The sequence below is a fragment of the Dasypus novemcinctus genome, unplaced genomic scaffold (genome assembly GCF_030445035.2).
Source record: "Dasypus novemcinctus isolate mDasNov1 unplaced genomic scaffold, mDasNov1.1.hap2 scaffold_489, whole genome shotgun sequence".
In the NCBI taxonomy this organism is placed as follows: domain Eukaryota; kingdom Metazoa; phylum Chordata; class Mammalia; order Cingulata; family Dasypodidae; genus Dasypus; species Dasypus novemcinctus.
In genome coordinates, this window is record NW_026688453.1 from 1 (window position 1) to 16668 (window position 16668).

A 16668-nucleotide genomic window follows, 5' to 3' on the forward strand; every position below is an offset into this window, starting at 1 on the left:
TCGTGCGGCCGCTGCGCCTCCTCCTCGGCCAGCTGCCGCTTCCTCCGCTCGGCCTTCGCCGCCAGCTCCTTCCGGTCCTTGTTCTCCTGCACGGCCAGACACGGAGCCGCGTCGCGCGCGCCCAGCCACCGCCCGGGGAGTGGGGCCCGCCCGCGCCACCCCCGCCACCTTCAGGGCGTGGACGAAGAGGTCACGGAAGGCCTTCATGGTGCTCAGTGTGTCCTCCAGGGACAGTTGCCCGGGGTCCTCGCACAGGTAGTCGGCCAGCGCAGCCGCTGCTGCTCGATGGCCACGAAGTCCTGCTCCAGCTCCCGGGAGGCGGCCACGCCGGCCTGGGGGCCACAGCAGGGCCTGGGGGCTCGGGGGCTGCGCTGCTGCCCCGCGCCCACCCGGCGGCCCCCGGGGCACCCCCGAGGTTCCTCCAGCGGCCACGGCCACCCCGAGCCACGCCCGGGGCCCTGCGCGTCGCTGCCCCCAGCCCACCTGCAGGCGGCCGGCGTACTGCTCCTGCACGTCGGGGAGGGCGGCGGACACCCTCCGCTCCGCATCCAGAGCTTCTTCAGGTTGGCGCTGGCCTCGGAGCGGATCACCTCGAGGTTGACCCTGAGAGCGCCCAGGCGGGGGGCAGGCAGGGGCCGGCGTTAGCGCTGGGAGCACGCGGTACCCCGGGGCAAGGCGAGCACCCCCCCGGGGCAGCGAGCACCCCCCGGGCCTCGGCGTCCTCGGCGGTCAGGCCCATGGGCCTCGGGACTGCGCTGGGTGGGCCGCCTACCCTGCGGCCTGGGAGGCCGGCTCCAGGTCCCGGGGCAGCTGCAGGAGGTCCGGGTGCTCTTCTCCACTTCCTGGAAGGAGGTGCTGCCCTGAGACCCGCTGGGGCATGGCCGGGGCAGCCTGAGCCCCCCTCGCCGGGCTGTGGCCCGGGGGACGGGGCTCTCGGAGCGGCCGGCGGAGGCGGCTCCGGGCTGCGGGTCAGAGGTGACCGCAGAGGGCACGGTGGGCGGGGCGAGGCCCTGGGCTCGGGGAGCTGCGCTGGGGGGCCAGGAGGGCAGGGGCGACGGGGCGGGCCCCACCTCCAGCACGTGGTGCAGCAGCGTCACGCGGCCCTGCTGCGACTTGGTCTCCGTGAGCTTGAGCAGCGTGCTGATCTTGAAGCCGTCGGCAGTTCCCCGTGTGGCTGCCCTGCGTGGCGGGGAGGGCTCAGGCTCCCGCAGGCGAGGAGGGCGGGGTGGGGAAGGGGAGGGGAGGGAGGGGGGGAGAGGAGGGGGAGAGGGGAGAAGGGGTTGGGGCGGGGCAGGAGGGGCAGGGGGTTGGAGGAGCACCGGAGAGGGGATGGGCAGGGGCAGGAGGGCTGGGTAGGGCAGGGGGTGGGCAGAAGGTGGGATGGGAGGGGCAGGGGAGGGGGAGAGGAAGGGAGAGGAGAGAAGGGAGAGAGGGGGGAGAGGGAGGAGGGGCTGGGGGTGGGGCAGGAGGAGGGGATGGGGAGAGGCAGGAGGGGGAAGAGTGGGTCAGGAGAGGGGTAGGTGGGGCAGGGGGCGGGGCAGAGGGGAAGAGAAGGAGCAGGGCAGGAGTGGGGTGGGGCAGGGGAGGAGCAGCGCAGGAGTGGGGTGGGGCAGGGGAGGAGCAGCGCAGGAGTGGGGTGGGGCAGGGAGGGACGGGCAGGCAGGAAGGGGAGGGGGATGGGAGGAGCGGGCAGGGGTGCAGGGGGAAGGGTGGGCAGGGGGGCGGGGAGCCGGGCAGGGGCGCGGGGCAGCCCTGGCTCACATAGTTGAGGGAGTTTCCGATCTTGAGGATGAGCTGGCAGAAGACGGGCAGCCGGTGGCTGGAGAGCAGGCCTGGGGGGCAGGGCCGAGGGCGGCTGCAGGCGGGTCTGGTCAGGTGACCTCGTCCCTTGGTCACCAGCCCCCGGATCCCCTCAGGGGCTCTGGCCTGGGGACCCCCCCCCCCACCACCAAGAAGCCCGAGGGCATCAGGATGAGTTTCCAATGTCGGACCCCTGAGGGAGGGACCACTGCCTGTGCAGCACGGTGAGGAAGGTTCTGGAAACCGGGGGCAGGCTGTCTCTCAGCCCGTGCCCCCACGCTCGGTGGCCCTGAGGCGGGAAGGCATGCGGCGAGCCATCCCTGCCCTGCTGGCCACGCGGCCCTGGCAAGGCCCCGCCGCGGTCGCCGTCAGAAGAGGGGTGGGGGGTCGGGAGGCTGGCGTGGCGCAGCACAGTGGTCAGGGCCCCCAAGGCACTCCACGGCCACCGAGCACTGTCCCCCTGCGCAGGCGGCGCCCCTGGCCACTCACTCTGGCAGGCGGCGAGCAGCAGCCGGGCCTTGGGCCGCGCCATGTCCAGCACGACGGCCGTGCCCTCACACAGCAGCATGCACTCGACGCGCAGCTGGTAGCTGGGGGCAGAGGGGGCTCAGCACGGCGTCCCCGTCCCCGAAGCGCTGGGGCCAGCCTCAGGGGCCCATGGGACCTGCCGCCACCCTGCAGGACGGGGGGCCTGGCCGCTCGGAGGCCCTGGGACCACGGGCCTGCGCTTCGGGAGGGAGGGGCTGGGACGGGGTGGGTGGTGTTTGGAGAGTGAGTCTGCGCAGCCTGCGAAGCCTCCCACCGAGCCCCCGGGGTGCCGGGCCCGTGCCCACCAGGGAATGTCCAGCAGGAGAAGGTAGAACCCGGTCGGCGTGGGCCAGCTTGGCCGGCTCCTCCGAGAACGACTTCAGGTTTTCCACCTGCCGAGGAGGGGGCCCCCCGCACGCTGGATTCCAAATGAGCCTGCCCTCTGGACGCCCTCCCCAGGAAGCCCTCCCGGGCTGCCGGCGGCCTCCCCGCTCGCATGGTGCCCGGGACCCCCACCCTCCTCTGTAGCCTCAGCGGCGGGGCGGGGGGGGTGCTGCGCGGAGGCCGGGGGACCCAGCGCACCTCGTGCTTCTCGGGAAGGAGCCTCAGGGAGCTGCCGGAGCACCTCCACGTCACACCTGCTGGTGTCCCGGCTCGGATCATCTGGGCGACCTCCTCATTGGAGCTGGGGGCGGGGGGGGGGGGTGGCGTGAGGCACCCGCCGGCCTCCGAGGACTGCATAAGGGGTGGCCCGTGGCCCTTGGGCTGGCGCGGGGGGACCGCGGGCAGGGGCGGCGCGGCCTGCGCAACGTGGGGCTCCCGCCGGCCTCCCCCTCCCGGGTGCCACTCGGGGCTCCAGCGGGGCCTGGGGCCGAGACCTGCGGCAGGAAGGATCTCAGAAGCGGGGCCCGGGGCGCCCCGGCCGGGGACAGGAGGGGCTGGCCCCGCCTCTCCGTGGGCCTCGGCCCCCAGGGCCTGTCCTCGGCCGCGTCTCGGGGCGCAGCCGAGCTCTGGGGGCTCGGGGGGGGGCGGGGGCCTCACCACTTGAACTGCCGCAGGAGATGTTGAGATTCATGCTCTTCTTGGCGTCGAGGAAGGTGACCTGCAAACACCCACAGGTGGCCTGGCGCCGGGGCCCACCTCGCCTCCGCGCCCCCGCCCGGCCCTGGCGCCCACCTCCTTGGGCTCCTTCCTGGCGGGAGCGGCCGCGGGGCCCTGGGGCTTGGCCGCGGGGAAGGAGAAGAGCTGCTCGATGCTGGAGAAGTCGGGCTCCACGGCCTCGGCACCGCGGCCGCTCAGCGAGGCCCACATGGAGTGGCGCTCTGCGGGCGAGCGCAGGCGGTCAGCCCCCGGGCCCGGGCCCACCAGGAGATGACCGGCCCGGCTCTGCCCGGCGGCCCCCAGCCCGGGGTGTGCAGAGAGGGTGGGGCGGGGGCTGGCGGCAGCCCGGGGGGCGCCTGGGGGTCCCCTCGGGTGGTCCTGGCCGCCCCTCCCTGCACAGCCGAGCCCCAAGCACACGCGGGCACACGTGCAGCTGCCAGCCCCCAGGGGGCACCTGCGGGCACTCGGGGCCTCAGCCCCCCACCTTGGGCCACGTTGGACGGCAGCTTCTGCCAGTTGAGCTTCTTCATGCGCATCGTGGGGGGGTTCACCCGCCGGTGGCTGGGGACCCAGGCCGCGCCCAGGCCACTGTCCACCTGGGCCGTGATGACCTCTTCCACAGCCCCCACTGGGGGGGCGGGGACTCCAGGCAGGCGTGGGGGCGGAGGGGGGCATCCAGTGCCGGGCAGGGTGGGGGGGCGGGGGAGGCGTGGCCCCCAGGCTTGGTAGGGGGGGAGGGAGGGGAGGGGGCGGGGGAGGCGTGGCCCCCAGGCTTGGTAGGGGGGGAGGGAGGGGAGGGGGGGGGGCGGGGGAGGCGTGGCCCCCACAGGCTTGGTAGGGGGGGAGGGAGGGGAGGGGGCGGGGGGGAGGCGTGGCCCCCAGGCTTGGTAGGGGGGGAGGGAGGGGAGGGGGCGGGGGAGGCGGGCCCCAGCTTGGAGTGGGGGAGGGAGGGGAGGGGGCGGGGGGAGCGGGCCTCAGGGCGTGGAGGGGGGGGAGGTGGAGGCAGAGGGGGGGCGGAGGGGAGGGGGGCGGGGCGGGAGGCGTGGCCCCCAGGCTTGGTAGGGGGGAGGGAGGGAGGGGAGGGGGCGGCGGGGGAGGCGGGGCCCCCAGGCTTGGTAGGGGGGGGGCGATGGGGGCGTTGGAGGGGTCCCAGTGGCTGAGCCAGGGAGCAGGGGTGCAGGGGAGGGCGGGCTGTGGGGGGCCGCTGCTGGGGGACCATCCTCCTGCAGTGCCGTCCCTGCGCCCTGCAAGCTGCTGAGCCCCTGGGCCTGCCTCCGGGGCCTTCTGGGGGGTGCTGGCTCGCAGCCGCTGCCCGAGGTCGGCCTGGACGCTCTTGTGGGCCTTGTCAGGGCGCTGGGCCGGGGCCACCCCTTGAGGGCCAGGAGCCGCCCCACCAGCTCCTCCGCGCTGCATCCGGGGGCTGCCGGGGGTGGAGCAGGGCTCAGGCCGGGCGGTGGGAGGGTCAAGGGCGCCCCGCTCCTGCCCCGCGGCGCCCGCTCACCGTCGCCGGCCAGCAGCACCGCCCGGTTCACCAGGCTCTCCAGCGCCTCCCACAGCAGCTGGCTGGAGCGGTGGGCGGCCTCCAGGTGCAGGAGGCCCTGCAGCACCCGACAGCAGCTGCGCTGACGCCGGGGAGCAGCTCACCTGGGGGCGCAGAGGCTGGCCTGACCCTGCCGCCCTGGGCACCCCCGAGAGCCCTGGGCTCCTCGGCGAGGAGGGGAGGCTCGGGCAGGTGAGCGGGGGCCTCCACCCGGCGCTGGGACCCCCGGGGCGGAAGCACCCCTGGGCGCGTGCTCCAGCCTCTCCCTGCGGCCCGCCTGGCGGGCAGGCCCTCTGGCCCCTCGGCTTCCGCGCCGTCCTGTGCCCCGAGGTCGGCCCAGCCCCTCGCCCCCCGAGCGCGGCCCCCAGCGGCCCCGTGCCCCGGCCACGGCAGGGTCGGAGCAGCCGAAGGGCCGAGCCCCTGCCCTGGACCTGCAGGCGCCCGCCCGGCCCACCTTGTGGAAGAGGTGGGCGAAGACCTGCTGGTGGTCGGTCACGTCGACGCCGCCGTACACGCGCAGCAGCTCCTCCTCGTCCTCGGCCTTGCCTCCGCGAAGGTCCTCGAGCTGGATCAGCAGGTCAGCGTCCTCCAGGTCCCTGGGCGGCGGGCCGGCGGCCTGAGCTGCGACGCCCCCAGCCACCGCCCAACCCCCCACCCCCGGACTGACAGGCGAGCAGGGGCAGCCCACGTGGGGCCCGTGCGGCGGCCTGGGGGCACGGCGGGCTTTGACACTGCTGCCCACAGGTGGCCTCCCACGGCCCCTGGAAGGGAAGGGCGTACCCGCACGGGGAGCCATCCAGGGGCCAGGGCGCCCTCTCGCACAGGCCACACCTGAGGCAGGTGATGCCGGCTGGGAGAGGCAGGGCAGCTGGCGCCTGTGCCTTGATTGGGCCTGGAAGCTGCCAGTCATTGCAGCCGGCCAATGAACCAAGACCTGGGGACCCCGCTGGGGGCTGTGCTCCCAGCCGACCACTGCCGGCCAGCCCCACACCCTCCGGGTTTCTCCCTCCGGCCCCCACGGCACCTCCAGGCTCCTCAAAGCCGACATCCCGGCGGGCAGCTGCGAGGGCCCCACCTGGCGGGGGCTGGGAAGGGGGCTCCCAGCGGGCCTCAGGAAACGTGAATTTAAGGGAACCAGCCGGATCGGAGCTTTATGACGGGGAGTTTTTAGCATAAGTATGTCCCTGGGCAAAGGCTGGGATAAACTTATGCTAAACATCGTTCGCTGCCTCTCGAGTTCAAACCCAACCGGGCATTTGGTACCCCATCGGGCAACCCCAGCGTCAGGGACAAGCCAGGAGCCCCCGTGGGAGGGGGCCAGCGTGGCCGGGGATGGCCCTGGGAGGAGGGGGGATGGCGGGGAAGGCGGGCCGCGGCCCGGGAGCGGCGAGGGCCCGCGGGCGGTCGGCGCCAGCGCAGGCTCACCGCAGCCTCGTCAGCACGTCCAGGAGCTGCAGCCCTGGGGGAGGCAGGTCGGGTCAGCGGGGGCGGGAGGTCACCGCGCCTGAGCCCCCCACGGGGCAGCGGTTACCGATGAACTCGTTGCGCAGCTGCTGCGGGCGCGCAGGTCCTCGGGGCCGAGGACGACAGCGTTGACCACGCTCAGCAGCGTGGCCAGGTAGGGCACGTTGTCGCTTCCCGAGAGCTCGTTCATGACGACGCTGAAGCGGTACTGCTGGCTGCACGCGGCCTGCGGGCGCAGAGGGTCAGCCGCGCCCCCCGCCCCGCGGAGCCCGGCCCCCCCGCTGCCCACCTTGTAATGGTCCAGCGCGTCCAGCGTCAGGGCGTGGCCCTCGGGCGAGTAGACGCACAGGGCGGCCAGCAGCTCTAACACCTGCTTCTTGACCATCACGTTGGGCGTGTCCAGGGCTGCAGGGGGCCAGCCTTGGTACCGCCGGGCCGCGGGTCCCCGCGCCCCACCGCCCGGCCTGACTCCCCCGTGTGGTCCGGAGCGGTGGGGCTGCGCTGAGGGCCGGGACCGGCCAGTGGGCCTGCCTGGGGTGCCTGAAGCCCCCGGCCACACGGTGGGAGCCTCCTGGGTGGGAGCCACACGGGGTCGCTCCAAGGGCCCCAAGGTCGCTCCCGAGGGCTCGGAATGGAAACGAGGCGGCCTGGTGCAGCCTGGCAGGCTCCCTGGGGGCGGCGGCAGCGAGTGGGGCTGTGGGGCACGAGTGGGCCTTTGCCAGGATCTCGGAGGCAGCCTGCCAGGCGTGGCGGCCAAAGCAGGAGGGCAGGGGCTGCTGGGGAGGCGCTCCGGGGGGCGAGGGTGACGGGGACGCGGGTGGGGGCCAGCAGAAGGGCCCTCTGGGGTGCAGGAGCCTGCAGCGCTTACGGGGCGCCCCACCTGGACCCGCGGCTGTGACTCAGGGTGACTCCGGCTGCGGCTTGGACGGGACGGGCGAGACCCTCCAGGGAGGGGGTCCCAGAGCCAGCACCCAGGGGCTGGACCCCAGCACAGGGCAGGTGGAAGGGCGGGCAGTGCCCGGCCGAGGTGAGGAACCTGCGCAGCGGACGCGGGACGGCCACCTGGAGGCCTCGGGGGCAGGTGGACGGCGGTGCTCTGCCCAAGTGAAGGGCGGGAGAGCCCCCCCCCCCCTCCAGGAAGCCCTCCCTGCCTGCTCTGGGGCCGAGCACCCCTCTCTGGCCCCCGCCCTCACAGTGCCGGGGCGGGCATCGTGCCACCCGCTGGGGCCCCGGCACCCGCCGCCGGCCGCTCACCCAGCGAGAGCTGGCGCACGTAGCCCTGGTTGCTGAGGATGTACTCGAGGCCCTGGCGCGAGTTCAGGACGGCAACGCACGCAGCTGACGCAGGTGAGCTGCAGCAGGGCGTCGGCGATGCGGGCCACGCCGCGGCCGGACAGCCGGGCCAGCGCCTCCAGCAGCAGGTCGAGGCCGTGTGCTCCAGGAAGCGCACCATCCAGCCGCCGTCGCTGCTCTCCAGGCGCCTGCGCAGGCCCGTCGGTGGGCATCTGCAGCAGCCGCGCGCACAGCTCGGGCTCGGCGCGCTCCAGGTTGGCCTCGCTGGGCTCGGCGTCCGCGGGCCCCAGCCGCTCCTTGAGCGCCGCCCACTTGCGCCGCGCGCCCTCCTTCACCGACATCTTGTCGAGCTGCGGGGAGACGGGGCGTCGGGCGCCGGCCTGGCCGTGCTGCCTCGGTTTCCTCACGTGCCCCACGGGGTCTGCGGCCCCTGCCCCGTTGGGTCCAGCGCCCCAACCCAAGCCCCGGGGGCCCCCGTACCCTGCGTGCTTTATACACGCCCCTGCCGGTCGCCACGGCAACCCCAGGGGGCAGGCGGGACCGTCCCAGGACAGGAGGAACAGGAGGCCCCAGCCGCTGCCCCGTCCAGCGCGTACGGCGTCCCCGCAGCCAGGCGGGGGGCACCGGACTCGAAGGCCCGCGCAGGAAGCAGGCGCCCGACCCGGGGCGACGCGGGGCCTCAAACGCCGGCACTTGCCACGGCCTCGGGGTGCCGGCTCCACTCCCAGACGAGAGGCCACAGGAGTGGACGTGAGGGCCCCATCAGCCTGGCTCCAGGCCTGGCTGTCCACCTGGGGGGCGGCGGGCTGGACGCCCCCCCGGCCCGTGGTGCTCGCGTCCACCCAGGTCCTGCGCGGCAGGGGTAGCCACAGCCCCTCCCGAGAGCGCAGGGCCCCGAGGGCCAGGGGCCGGCCCGTCCTCCATCTCCACCCACGCCCCCCCCCCCCCCGAGGGCCACCAGCCGGGGGCAGGACCAGCCGCCCCCGCTGCAGAGCTGCTGCCCCGGCCACGGCCCCTGGGGACAGCGGCGTCCCAGCTCTGCCTTGGCCATGTACGGCTCGGATCTTTATTTAGCGCCCGAGCAGCGGCGCGGGGCCGTGGGAAGGAGGCGCTGGTTCCTCGCAGCCACCCCACGGGCAGGCGCGTGCTCCCCCACTTCACCACGGGGGAACGGGGGCAGCCCCCCACAAAGCTGGGCCGTGCCGGGTCACACGAATGGTACCGGCGCAGCCGTGACCGGGACCTGGCAGGCGCTCAAGTCTGTGCACAATGCCGCCACCGGCACAACTGCCCGGGGGTCCAGGGGAGACCCCAGGCCGAGGGGCCGGGCTGAGGCCGAGTGGGGCTGGGGGCCATAGGCCTCGGCCCTGGGTGGCATCTCAGGGTGCTGTCCCTCAAGGACACGAGCCTCTGCCTGTAGCACGGCTGCGCCAGCGCCGCTGGGCCCTGCGTGGCCAGCAGCGTCCTCCGTGGGGTCCACCGGTGGGCGGAAGGGCCACCCTGCAACCTGCCAGCCCGTTTCCTCGGCCAAGGCAGGGGGCACGAGGCCCGCCCCCCACCACAGCCACCCCGGGAACTGGCGGCTGCGGCGGAGCCCCCGACCTCCCGGCCCCTCACCACTCGCCGTCCACTCACCCAGATGCGCAGGACCTTGCGGCCGCCCCTGCCCACCCGCTCCGCGCCCTGCCCGGGCTGCTCCGGGCGCCCTCCTGGCTTCTCATCGTGGCCGCCCAGCTCTGGCACAGCCCCGGGGTCGGGCCCTCAAGGACCCCCTCAGGGGCGGAGCTGCGCCCCCCCACCAGGAGGGCAGGGTGGGCTCGCGCACTGCTGCCCCTCGGGTGCTGCTGCTCCTGCTGGCCGGGGCGCCGCCTCCCTCCCCCTGCCTGCCCCCGGCCGGAGCCCTGCCCCTTGGCATGAGCTCAGTGGATGGAGCGAGCCCTCCCCAGCCAGGCCCTGGCATCCACGTGTCCCCGGGCCCCCTGGTGCCCGCCATGTGTCCCTGCTGGTCCCAGCGCCCGGGGCCGAGGCTCACTCCCCCTGGGGGGCGGCTGAGGGGCTGCCCCAAGGTGGGGGGAGGAGGCGGCTGGGCGCCATGGCCAGCAAGCTCGGCCGGCGGCCCACACAGCGGAGGCTGGACCTCGCGATGCTCGCACCACCCACAGGCCGCCCCAGCCTCGCCCAGAGCCCCACCTGGTCAGGCGCTGGGCCAGGTCTCCGAGGAGGAGCCGGCCTTCCCGGCCTGGACGCTCCGGCTGCGCCCCTGCCCCCTGCTCTCCCCTTGGGGTCGGGGCCGGGCGGGTACCTGCAGGTGCCAGGGGGCGGATGCCCAGCCTGCCTCGGCCTGCCCAGCCGCGGCCTGACACTCGCTCCATGGCCAGGGCCGGGGCGGGCGGCGGTGCCGGGCAGGCGTGGAAGGGGCGCTCCCTGAGGCTACCTGAGCCTGTGGCCGCAGGTGCTCTGCCCGAGGCTGGGCAGGGCCGCAGAGGGGCAGGGGCACCGAGCAGCGGGGGGCATTGCCCGGGCAGGGGATCCCAGCGGGCACCTGCAGCGCTGAGGGCTCCGTGCGTGGTTTATTCGAGGGGCCGGTCCCGCCCATCACGCCCGGCTCCCCTGGGGTGGGGGGTGGCTCTGCCAGGGGCGCTCAGGCCCCCGTCCCCACCCAGGGCCTGTGGCCAGGCTGCCTCTCCACGCCGGGGAGCCCCCGGTGAGACCCCCCGCCAGCGCCGGGCGCGGGAGGCCAGCAGCCAGCTCCCCGGCACGCGCCGCCACGCTGACTCACGAGAGCGTCTGGCGGGCGACTGAGGCGGGCAGAGGCGGCCCCCGCTGCGCGGGCGGCTGAACAGAGGGCGCAGCCTCCCCCGGGCGCCCCGATGGGCCCATTTGGCGGCGGCCGGTCCGCGTGAGGGCCGGGTCTCCAGCCCGGCTCCTCGCCCCTGGGCCTCGGTTTCCTCACTGTAAACAGAGGGGCAGACCACCCACCTCGTGAGCAGCGGGGGGCGCACGGCACAGGACGAGAGGCTGGTGGGCGGGTCCCCCAGCAGCTCCCCTGGGCCCAGGGCCTCGGCCTCCTGTCCCCTCCCCTCTGCCGGTGGGGAGTGAGGGGCCGCCTGCCCGGGGGTCCGGGCTCTCCACGGGAGCAAGCGGAGCCTGCAGCCCGGCGCCCCGGGGGGGTCCTGCCTCATGCGCCTCCTGGACCCTGCAGGGCTGCCGGGGGGTCCTGCCTCACACGCCTCCTGGACCCTGCAGGGCTGCCAGGGGCCGGGAAGGCACAGGCCGGGCACGGGGGCCTGGGGGCGGGGCCGGGCTGGGGTGCGCCCGGGCCCAGAGCCCGCGGAGCCGGGGCGGGTGCCAAGGCGCGGGCTCGTCTTCCACGCCGTGGGCGGATGAAGTGGCAGCAGGGGGATTCCGGAACGGGGAGGCATGGCAGGGGCTGCCACACGGTATTTTAGCTCCTCCAAGAACCCAAATTTTTCCACTGCTTGGCAACCCTTGGATTTCCAGGGCGCACGCCTCCCTGGCAGCTCCTGGAGGCGAGGGGAACCCAGGTCCTGTGGGGGGGGGGCCCGAGCTGAGCCCCCGGGCCCGCCCTCCCCTGCACGTCAGCCTCTCTCGACCCTCGAGGGGCCGCGCCTGCCCGGTGAGGGCCCCTGCTGCCCACATCGCGTGACCGGCCTCGGGGCAGGCGGCGTCCTCGCTGTGCCCTGGGCCATCCCACCCAGGGGCGCTGCAGCCCCCTGCCCCCTGGAGTCCAGAGCACGAGGGCCCTGCCGCCAGCCCCCGCTCGAGCCCCCACCGGCTGCAGCGGGCGCAGGACCCCCGCCCAGAGCTGCCAGCCAAGCTGGGCAGACAGTGCGGTCCATCCCGCAGCTTCGAGCAAAGGCTGGACGCCAGGCCACCACGTACGGTTTCCACCAGGCAGCGTGACACGTCGGGCACGGAATGTGCCGGAACAGCAGCCCTGCATCTGGGGGGCGGGTGGACGCCAGCCTCTTCAGGAGCAAAGGAGCAAATAGAAGGACCGAGCACAAGCCTGGACTGGCCGTGCCGGGAGCTGGGGCGGCGCAGCGCCGAGCCGGGCCTTCGACGGGCGCGTCTGGGGCACCGCCGCGAGGGGCGCCAGGCCGGGCCTGTCTGCAGGGCCGGGGAGGGGGGGCAGGGAGTGGGGCCCCTGGGCCCGCCTTAGGCTTGGGAGCAGAAGCGGAGGAAGCCAGCGGGGGGCGCGGCACACGCAGGGGTGGCCCGGGAGAACAGGAAACGCTCCGGGGCTTCTGGAGCTGGGGGCAGCGCTGCCCCGCTGGCTGCGGTGAGGGCGGCCACAGTGCGGCCTGAGCTGGCCCGTGCCTGGGTCTGCATGCGGGACAATGGGCTGGGGCTCAGAGGCTCCCCCCCAGAGGATGGGCGCACGAGGTCAGGGGAGGCCGGGACGGATGGAGGCGCCAATAGCGCCAGGAAGCGGGCGTCGGCTTCCACCCGCGCTGCAGGACGCGCCGGCACACGGGGGCGGGCGCGTCCTGGCTCAGGCTGTCACCCGGGGCCCCTCTCCTGGCCTCGGTCTCCCCAGCTGCGCAAGGGGCCCAAGCTCGGAGAGGCGGCCCCCAGGAGCGAGCCCCCGCCTCTGCCCCAGGAGCCCGCGAGCCAGCCTTGGGCGAGGGGCGGCCGAGGAGCCCGCGGTGGTGGGCGAGGGCCTTGCGGGTTCTGGCGGCCCCGCAGGACCTGGCCGGGCCAGCTGCTCTACCCCAGGCCCACCGCCCCACCCTCTTGGCCTGGTTTTCTCCCCAAGCCTGCGAGGCTCTGGCGTGGTTCCGTCCTGGGCTGCCCGGCGCCTTGGGCCTGGACAGAACAGAGAGCAGGCAGGGCAGGCCCGGGGGGTGCCAGGGCCGGCTGGGCTCGGGGGCCACTGGCTGGATGCCCAGGCCCTGCCTGCCCGGGCGTGAGGCGGCCCACCCCCCCTGTCCCCAGCTCCGAGGAGCCTTCCCAGAGGCAGAACAAAGAAGCAGATTGAGGGATGGAGGGGGAGAGGCCATGCCCGGTCACTCCGGCAGTACCAGGGGCAGCTGCCCGGGCCTAGGGGAGGGGCACGCAGCCGCCAGCCCGGCCGGAGGCCCCTCTGCCACGGGTAAAGGCGGTTCCGGTGTGGGCACGACCAGGCCGCACGGTGACCCCCGCTGAGGGCTGCGGACCCCTGGGCGGCTCACGGGACCTGGGGGCCCTGGCTCCACCCCCAGGTGGCAGCCAGGGAAGGGGCCCGCGTGGCCGTGGAGCGCCCGCCCTGCGCTCGGCCCGCTGCTCCGTCCAGCTGCAGTGCCGGGTGGAGCTGGGATGGGGCACGGGCCTCCCAGGGCCCCCATCTCGGCCCCCGGCTCGGTGCGGCCACCGCAGGAGCCCGCCAGCCCCAACTGGGCCCCAAGAGCCACACGGCATTCCTTGCCAGGTCACCCGGGAAAGCTGCGCCCACACTGCCTCGGTCTGCTCTTCCATGCAATGGCCGGATGTCCTCCAGGGGCCCCTCAGCTCGGACCACGTGGCCTGACCGCCGCCTCCCCTGGCTCACAAGTGCTCCCAGGCACCACCCCATGCCCCGAGGAGGGGGGCCGGGCCCTCCGGGCATGGAAGTGGGTGGGGGGTGTTCCCCAAGAGCAGGGGTGGAGCAAGCCACAGGCAGATCCACCTGGGCGCCGCTGGGGCACCTGCGCTCAGGCCACACACGCCTGTGCACGTGTGAGCCGCTGCCCCCAGAAGGGGGGAGGGGAGAGATGGAGTTGGGGCTCAGGTGGGCGGGGGAGGCAGAGCAGGTGGGGAAGTAGAGGCGATGGGGGGCCACACACAGGCAAGGGGGAGGCAGATACAGTGGGGGCAGCAGAGCCAGGGGCAGAGCCGGGGGATGCAGGCAGGACCCTCCCCTCCTGGAGGGCCCCCCACGCAGGCGCCAGCATCTGTACTGGGAGGGGGTGCACAGGAGGCGGGGGAGGCGGGCTGCAGGCTGTGGCCACGATGTCCCGGGGGCCAGTGCCCGGTGGGGAGCCCGAGGCCCACGGAGAGCAGGGCAGGACGGGGCCAGGTCCACGCTGCCCCCAAGGAGAGCTGTGTGGCTGGCCACGGCCCCGCAGCCCCGACACCCACAGCCCAGCCCACCCCCTCGCGCCTGGCAGGATGACCACCCGCGCAGGGACCGAGTGGAGCCCTGTCCTGCCCGGGTTGTGGCCACCAGGCCTCTGGGAGTGGGCGAGGGGCAGAGGCTGGACACGGCCATGGCTGGGCTGCCCTCTGCCCACAGCAGCAGAGGGGCTGGGGGTGCGGGGTGGCCAGTGGGGCCGCAACGCCCCTTCCCCCAGCCCACCATGCCTCCGTGGACCTCAGCGCCTCCTGGGCTCAGGGGCTGTCCACCTCCCCCCCCCCAGGCATTTCCGGGCTGGCTCCCACCCTCGAGGGCGTCACCAGACGGTTCTGGTCAGCGCTGGACACGTACAGCCTGGGGAGGCCTCCCCACCCGCGGGGGCTCAGGTCAGGGCACAGCCTCGTGGGAGCAGGCCGTCCCACAGCCCAGGCCCTGCCCCCCACCCCCCACCCCCTGCCCAGCTCGGCAGTAGCCTGCTCCTGTCCACCGTCTGGACACAGAGGTGGGCCCCCCCTCACCCCCAGACCAGAGCCAGCCGGCTGCATCGTGCCCTGCGTATGCCGCCCCAGCCTTCACCAACCCGTTAACTTTCGCGACCTTGGCGTACAGCCGCGCTGTGATGGAAGGAGAAAGGCGTCTGCTGAAGGCGGAAGCTTCCAGGCCAGGAATAAGAGGTGCACACAATTAGCTCGACAGCCCGTCAGCACCTCCACAGTGTGGGGGGCCCACCTGGCGGTTAACCCTTTGCTACTCGGGCGGCCGGCGACAGAGAAGTGGAGCCCCAGAAGCTGGCCCGGGCGGGCTACCCCGCTGCTCACCTGGCACCCCCCGGCAGCAAGGCCCCTGTGCCCAGGCCTGGCTCAGGCTGGGGGTCCGTACCAGGGGCCGGCTTTCGCTACACGAGGGGCTGCAGTATCCGCTCCCCGGAGGCCCCCCTCAGCACCTGCCCTGGGTCCCTGCCCCCCCCTCCACTGCACGCAGCCTCTGTCCCCACCCTTTGGGCTGCAGGTGGGCAAACTGAGGCCCGGCCAGGGCAAGGCTCCTAGACAGGTCCCGGTGCCAGAGGGAGCCGGCGGGGCGGGGCCAGTGGAAGTTCCCACTTCCAGGGCCTGAGCCGGCCTGCCTGACCGCCGGGGCTGACGAGGGGATGTCCGGCTGGGGGGGGCTGTGGTCACAAATGCGGTGGAACCGGGTGGCTGGGGCCCTGGGGCTGGGCCTGGGAGGCCCCCGATGGGCAGACCCACTGCCCTGCTACCCGCAGCACCCCGCCTTCCCTCTCAGGTTGCAGGCCACCTCTCTGGTCAGTCCTCAGGATAGGGGTCTGGGGGTGGGGCTGGGGAGGCAGAGTGCACGGGCCTCCTTCCAGCCCCCACCCCTCCTGGCAGGCCAGGCCCACCCAGAAGGAACAGAGCGCAAGGACGGGGGCGGGAGGACCGCCTGCGGAGGTGCCGGGGGCGGCGCGCAACCCCCTCGCGTGAGCAGCTCGAGATCAAGCAGCCCGGGCGCGGCCCCGAACTCGAAGTTTATTTTCCCCAACTGTGGCTGACTCACCCTCAGGATGTGGCAACTCCGAGGCAGGGAGACAGGGGAACGCGCCCGGGAGGACGCCGGCGACCCCCGCCCTCGGCCCCGCGGGCAGTGCGCGCTCGGGCGGCGTCTCCGTCTCGGGGCCGGGGCGCCCTGGGGCCCCCGCCCAGAGGCAGGGCTCTCGCCGCCACCCGTGAGCACACGCAGCTGGCCCGAGACCCCCTTCCCCGGCCCCCGGCGAGCCCAGCCGCCCGGACTCAGTTTCCCCCGGGGCTCCCGGCGGGGCCCAGAGGACGCGGACTTACCGGGCGGGGTCTGCAGCCGGGGAGGGGGAGGCGCTGTGCGCGCGGGCCGGGGGCCAGGGGTGCGGGCAGCGGGCGCCCACCGCAGGGCTCCGCGAGGCAGGCTCGGCTCGGGCTCCCGCGGCGGGGCGGGGCGGGGCGCGCGGGCAGAGCGGCGGCGGCGCCGGGTCTCCCCGCGGCCCACGGGGGCGGGCGCCGGGCGGGGCCTGGGCGGGGTCTCGGGGGCTCCGCCCCCCGCCGGCCTGGCGCGGGTGGAGCTGGAAGGGGCTTCCCCGTGCAGGAATCCCGCGGCCGCCGCCCGGGCCGCCCCCTCCCAGCCCGCGGCGCCGCCCTCGGGAGCCCCCGGGAGCCCCGGGAACCGCGCCCACCGCGCCGCCGCCCGCGAGCCGCCCCCTCCCGGCCCGCGCCCGCCGCGCGCCCCGGCCGCCCCCCACCCGCGAGCCTGGCGCCTCCCGCGCCCGCCAACGGCTCACGCCCCTGGGGCCACGCTTGCTCCCTGGGTGCCCGCGCGGGACCCCGCTCAGGCCACGCGGGCCCGCCTCCCACCCCGCGGGGGACGGTGAGGCGCGCCCCCCTACCAGGCCAGCCTGAGACCCCTCCTCGCCGCTGCCTCCCCTGAGCCTGGGGAGGGGTCTCCGGGGTCTCTGGGCGGCCCCCTCCTAGAACAGCCCTGGGTGCTGTGTCCCCGCCCACGGGGCCTCAACCCATGGCCCCACGATGTCCAGTTGGGGCTGGCCACTGGAGGAGAGTGCCGGGCCCCGGGCTCTGGAAGTCCCTCCTGACAGCTAACCCGCAGTCAGCGCTCACAGGAAGTGCATAGAACCTGGGGATGGGGGCTCGAGGGGAACGGGGGTGGGGGGTGCCCCCTCCAGCCCAGTCTGATGGGGGAGACACGCCTGTCCCGGGGGCACCCGCCCCCTCGGCGCTACGGTGTGGCCTGCAGCCTCGAGGATGGCGAGGCAGGAATGAGCCCCGCCCACGGCGGCGCTTCCCGGCGA

The 16668-nt window shown here is 75.0% G+C and overlaps 1 protein-coding gene across 1 annotated transcript; it reads right to left on the reverse strand.

Annotated features, from left to right (window-relative positions):
• Positions 1–6: 6 nt before the first annotated feature.
• Positions 7–15811, reverse strand: LOC101419816 (inverted formin-2; the record flags this gene model as incomplete). Its single annotated transcript, XM_058292918.1, is given in 32 exon segments — positions 7–86; positions 169–269; positions 272–332; positions 484–554; positions 557–603; positions 773–838; positions 1066–1160; positions 1162–1179; positions 1762–1832; positions 2290–2390; positions 2634–2662; positions 2664–2720; positions 2911–3013; positions 3370–3388; positions 3391–3430; positions 3505–3650; positions 3914–4118; positions 4120–4259; positions 4485–4778; positions 4781–4849; positions 4931–5036; positions 5038–5073; positions 5424–5565; positions 6395–6428; positions 6501–6524; positions 6527–6659; positions 6723–6838; positions 7688–7760; positions 7762–7865; positions 7868–7929; positions 7931–8076; positions 15674–15811. Coding segments are annotated over 31 exon segments (2780 nt in total), but the record flags the coding sequence as incomplete, so codon positions are not given.
• Positions 15812–16668: the final 857 nt, after the last annotated feature.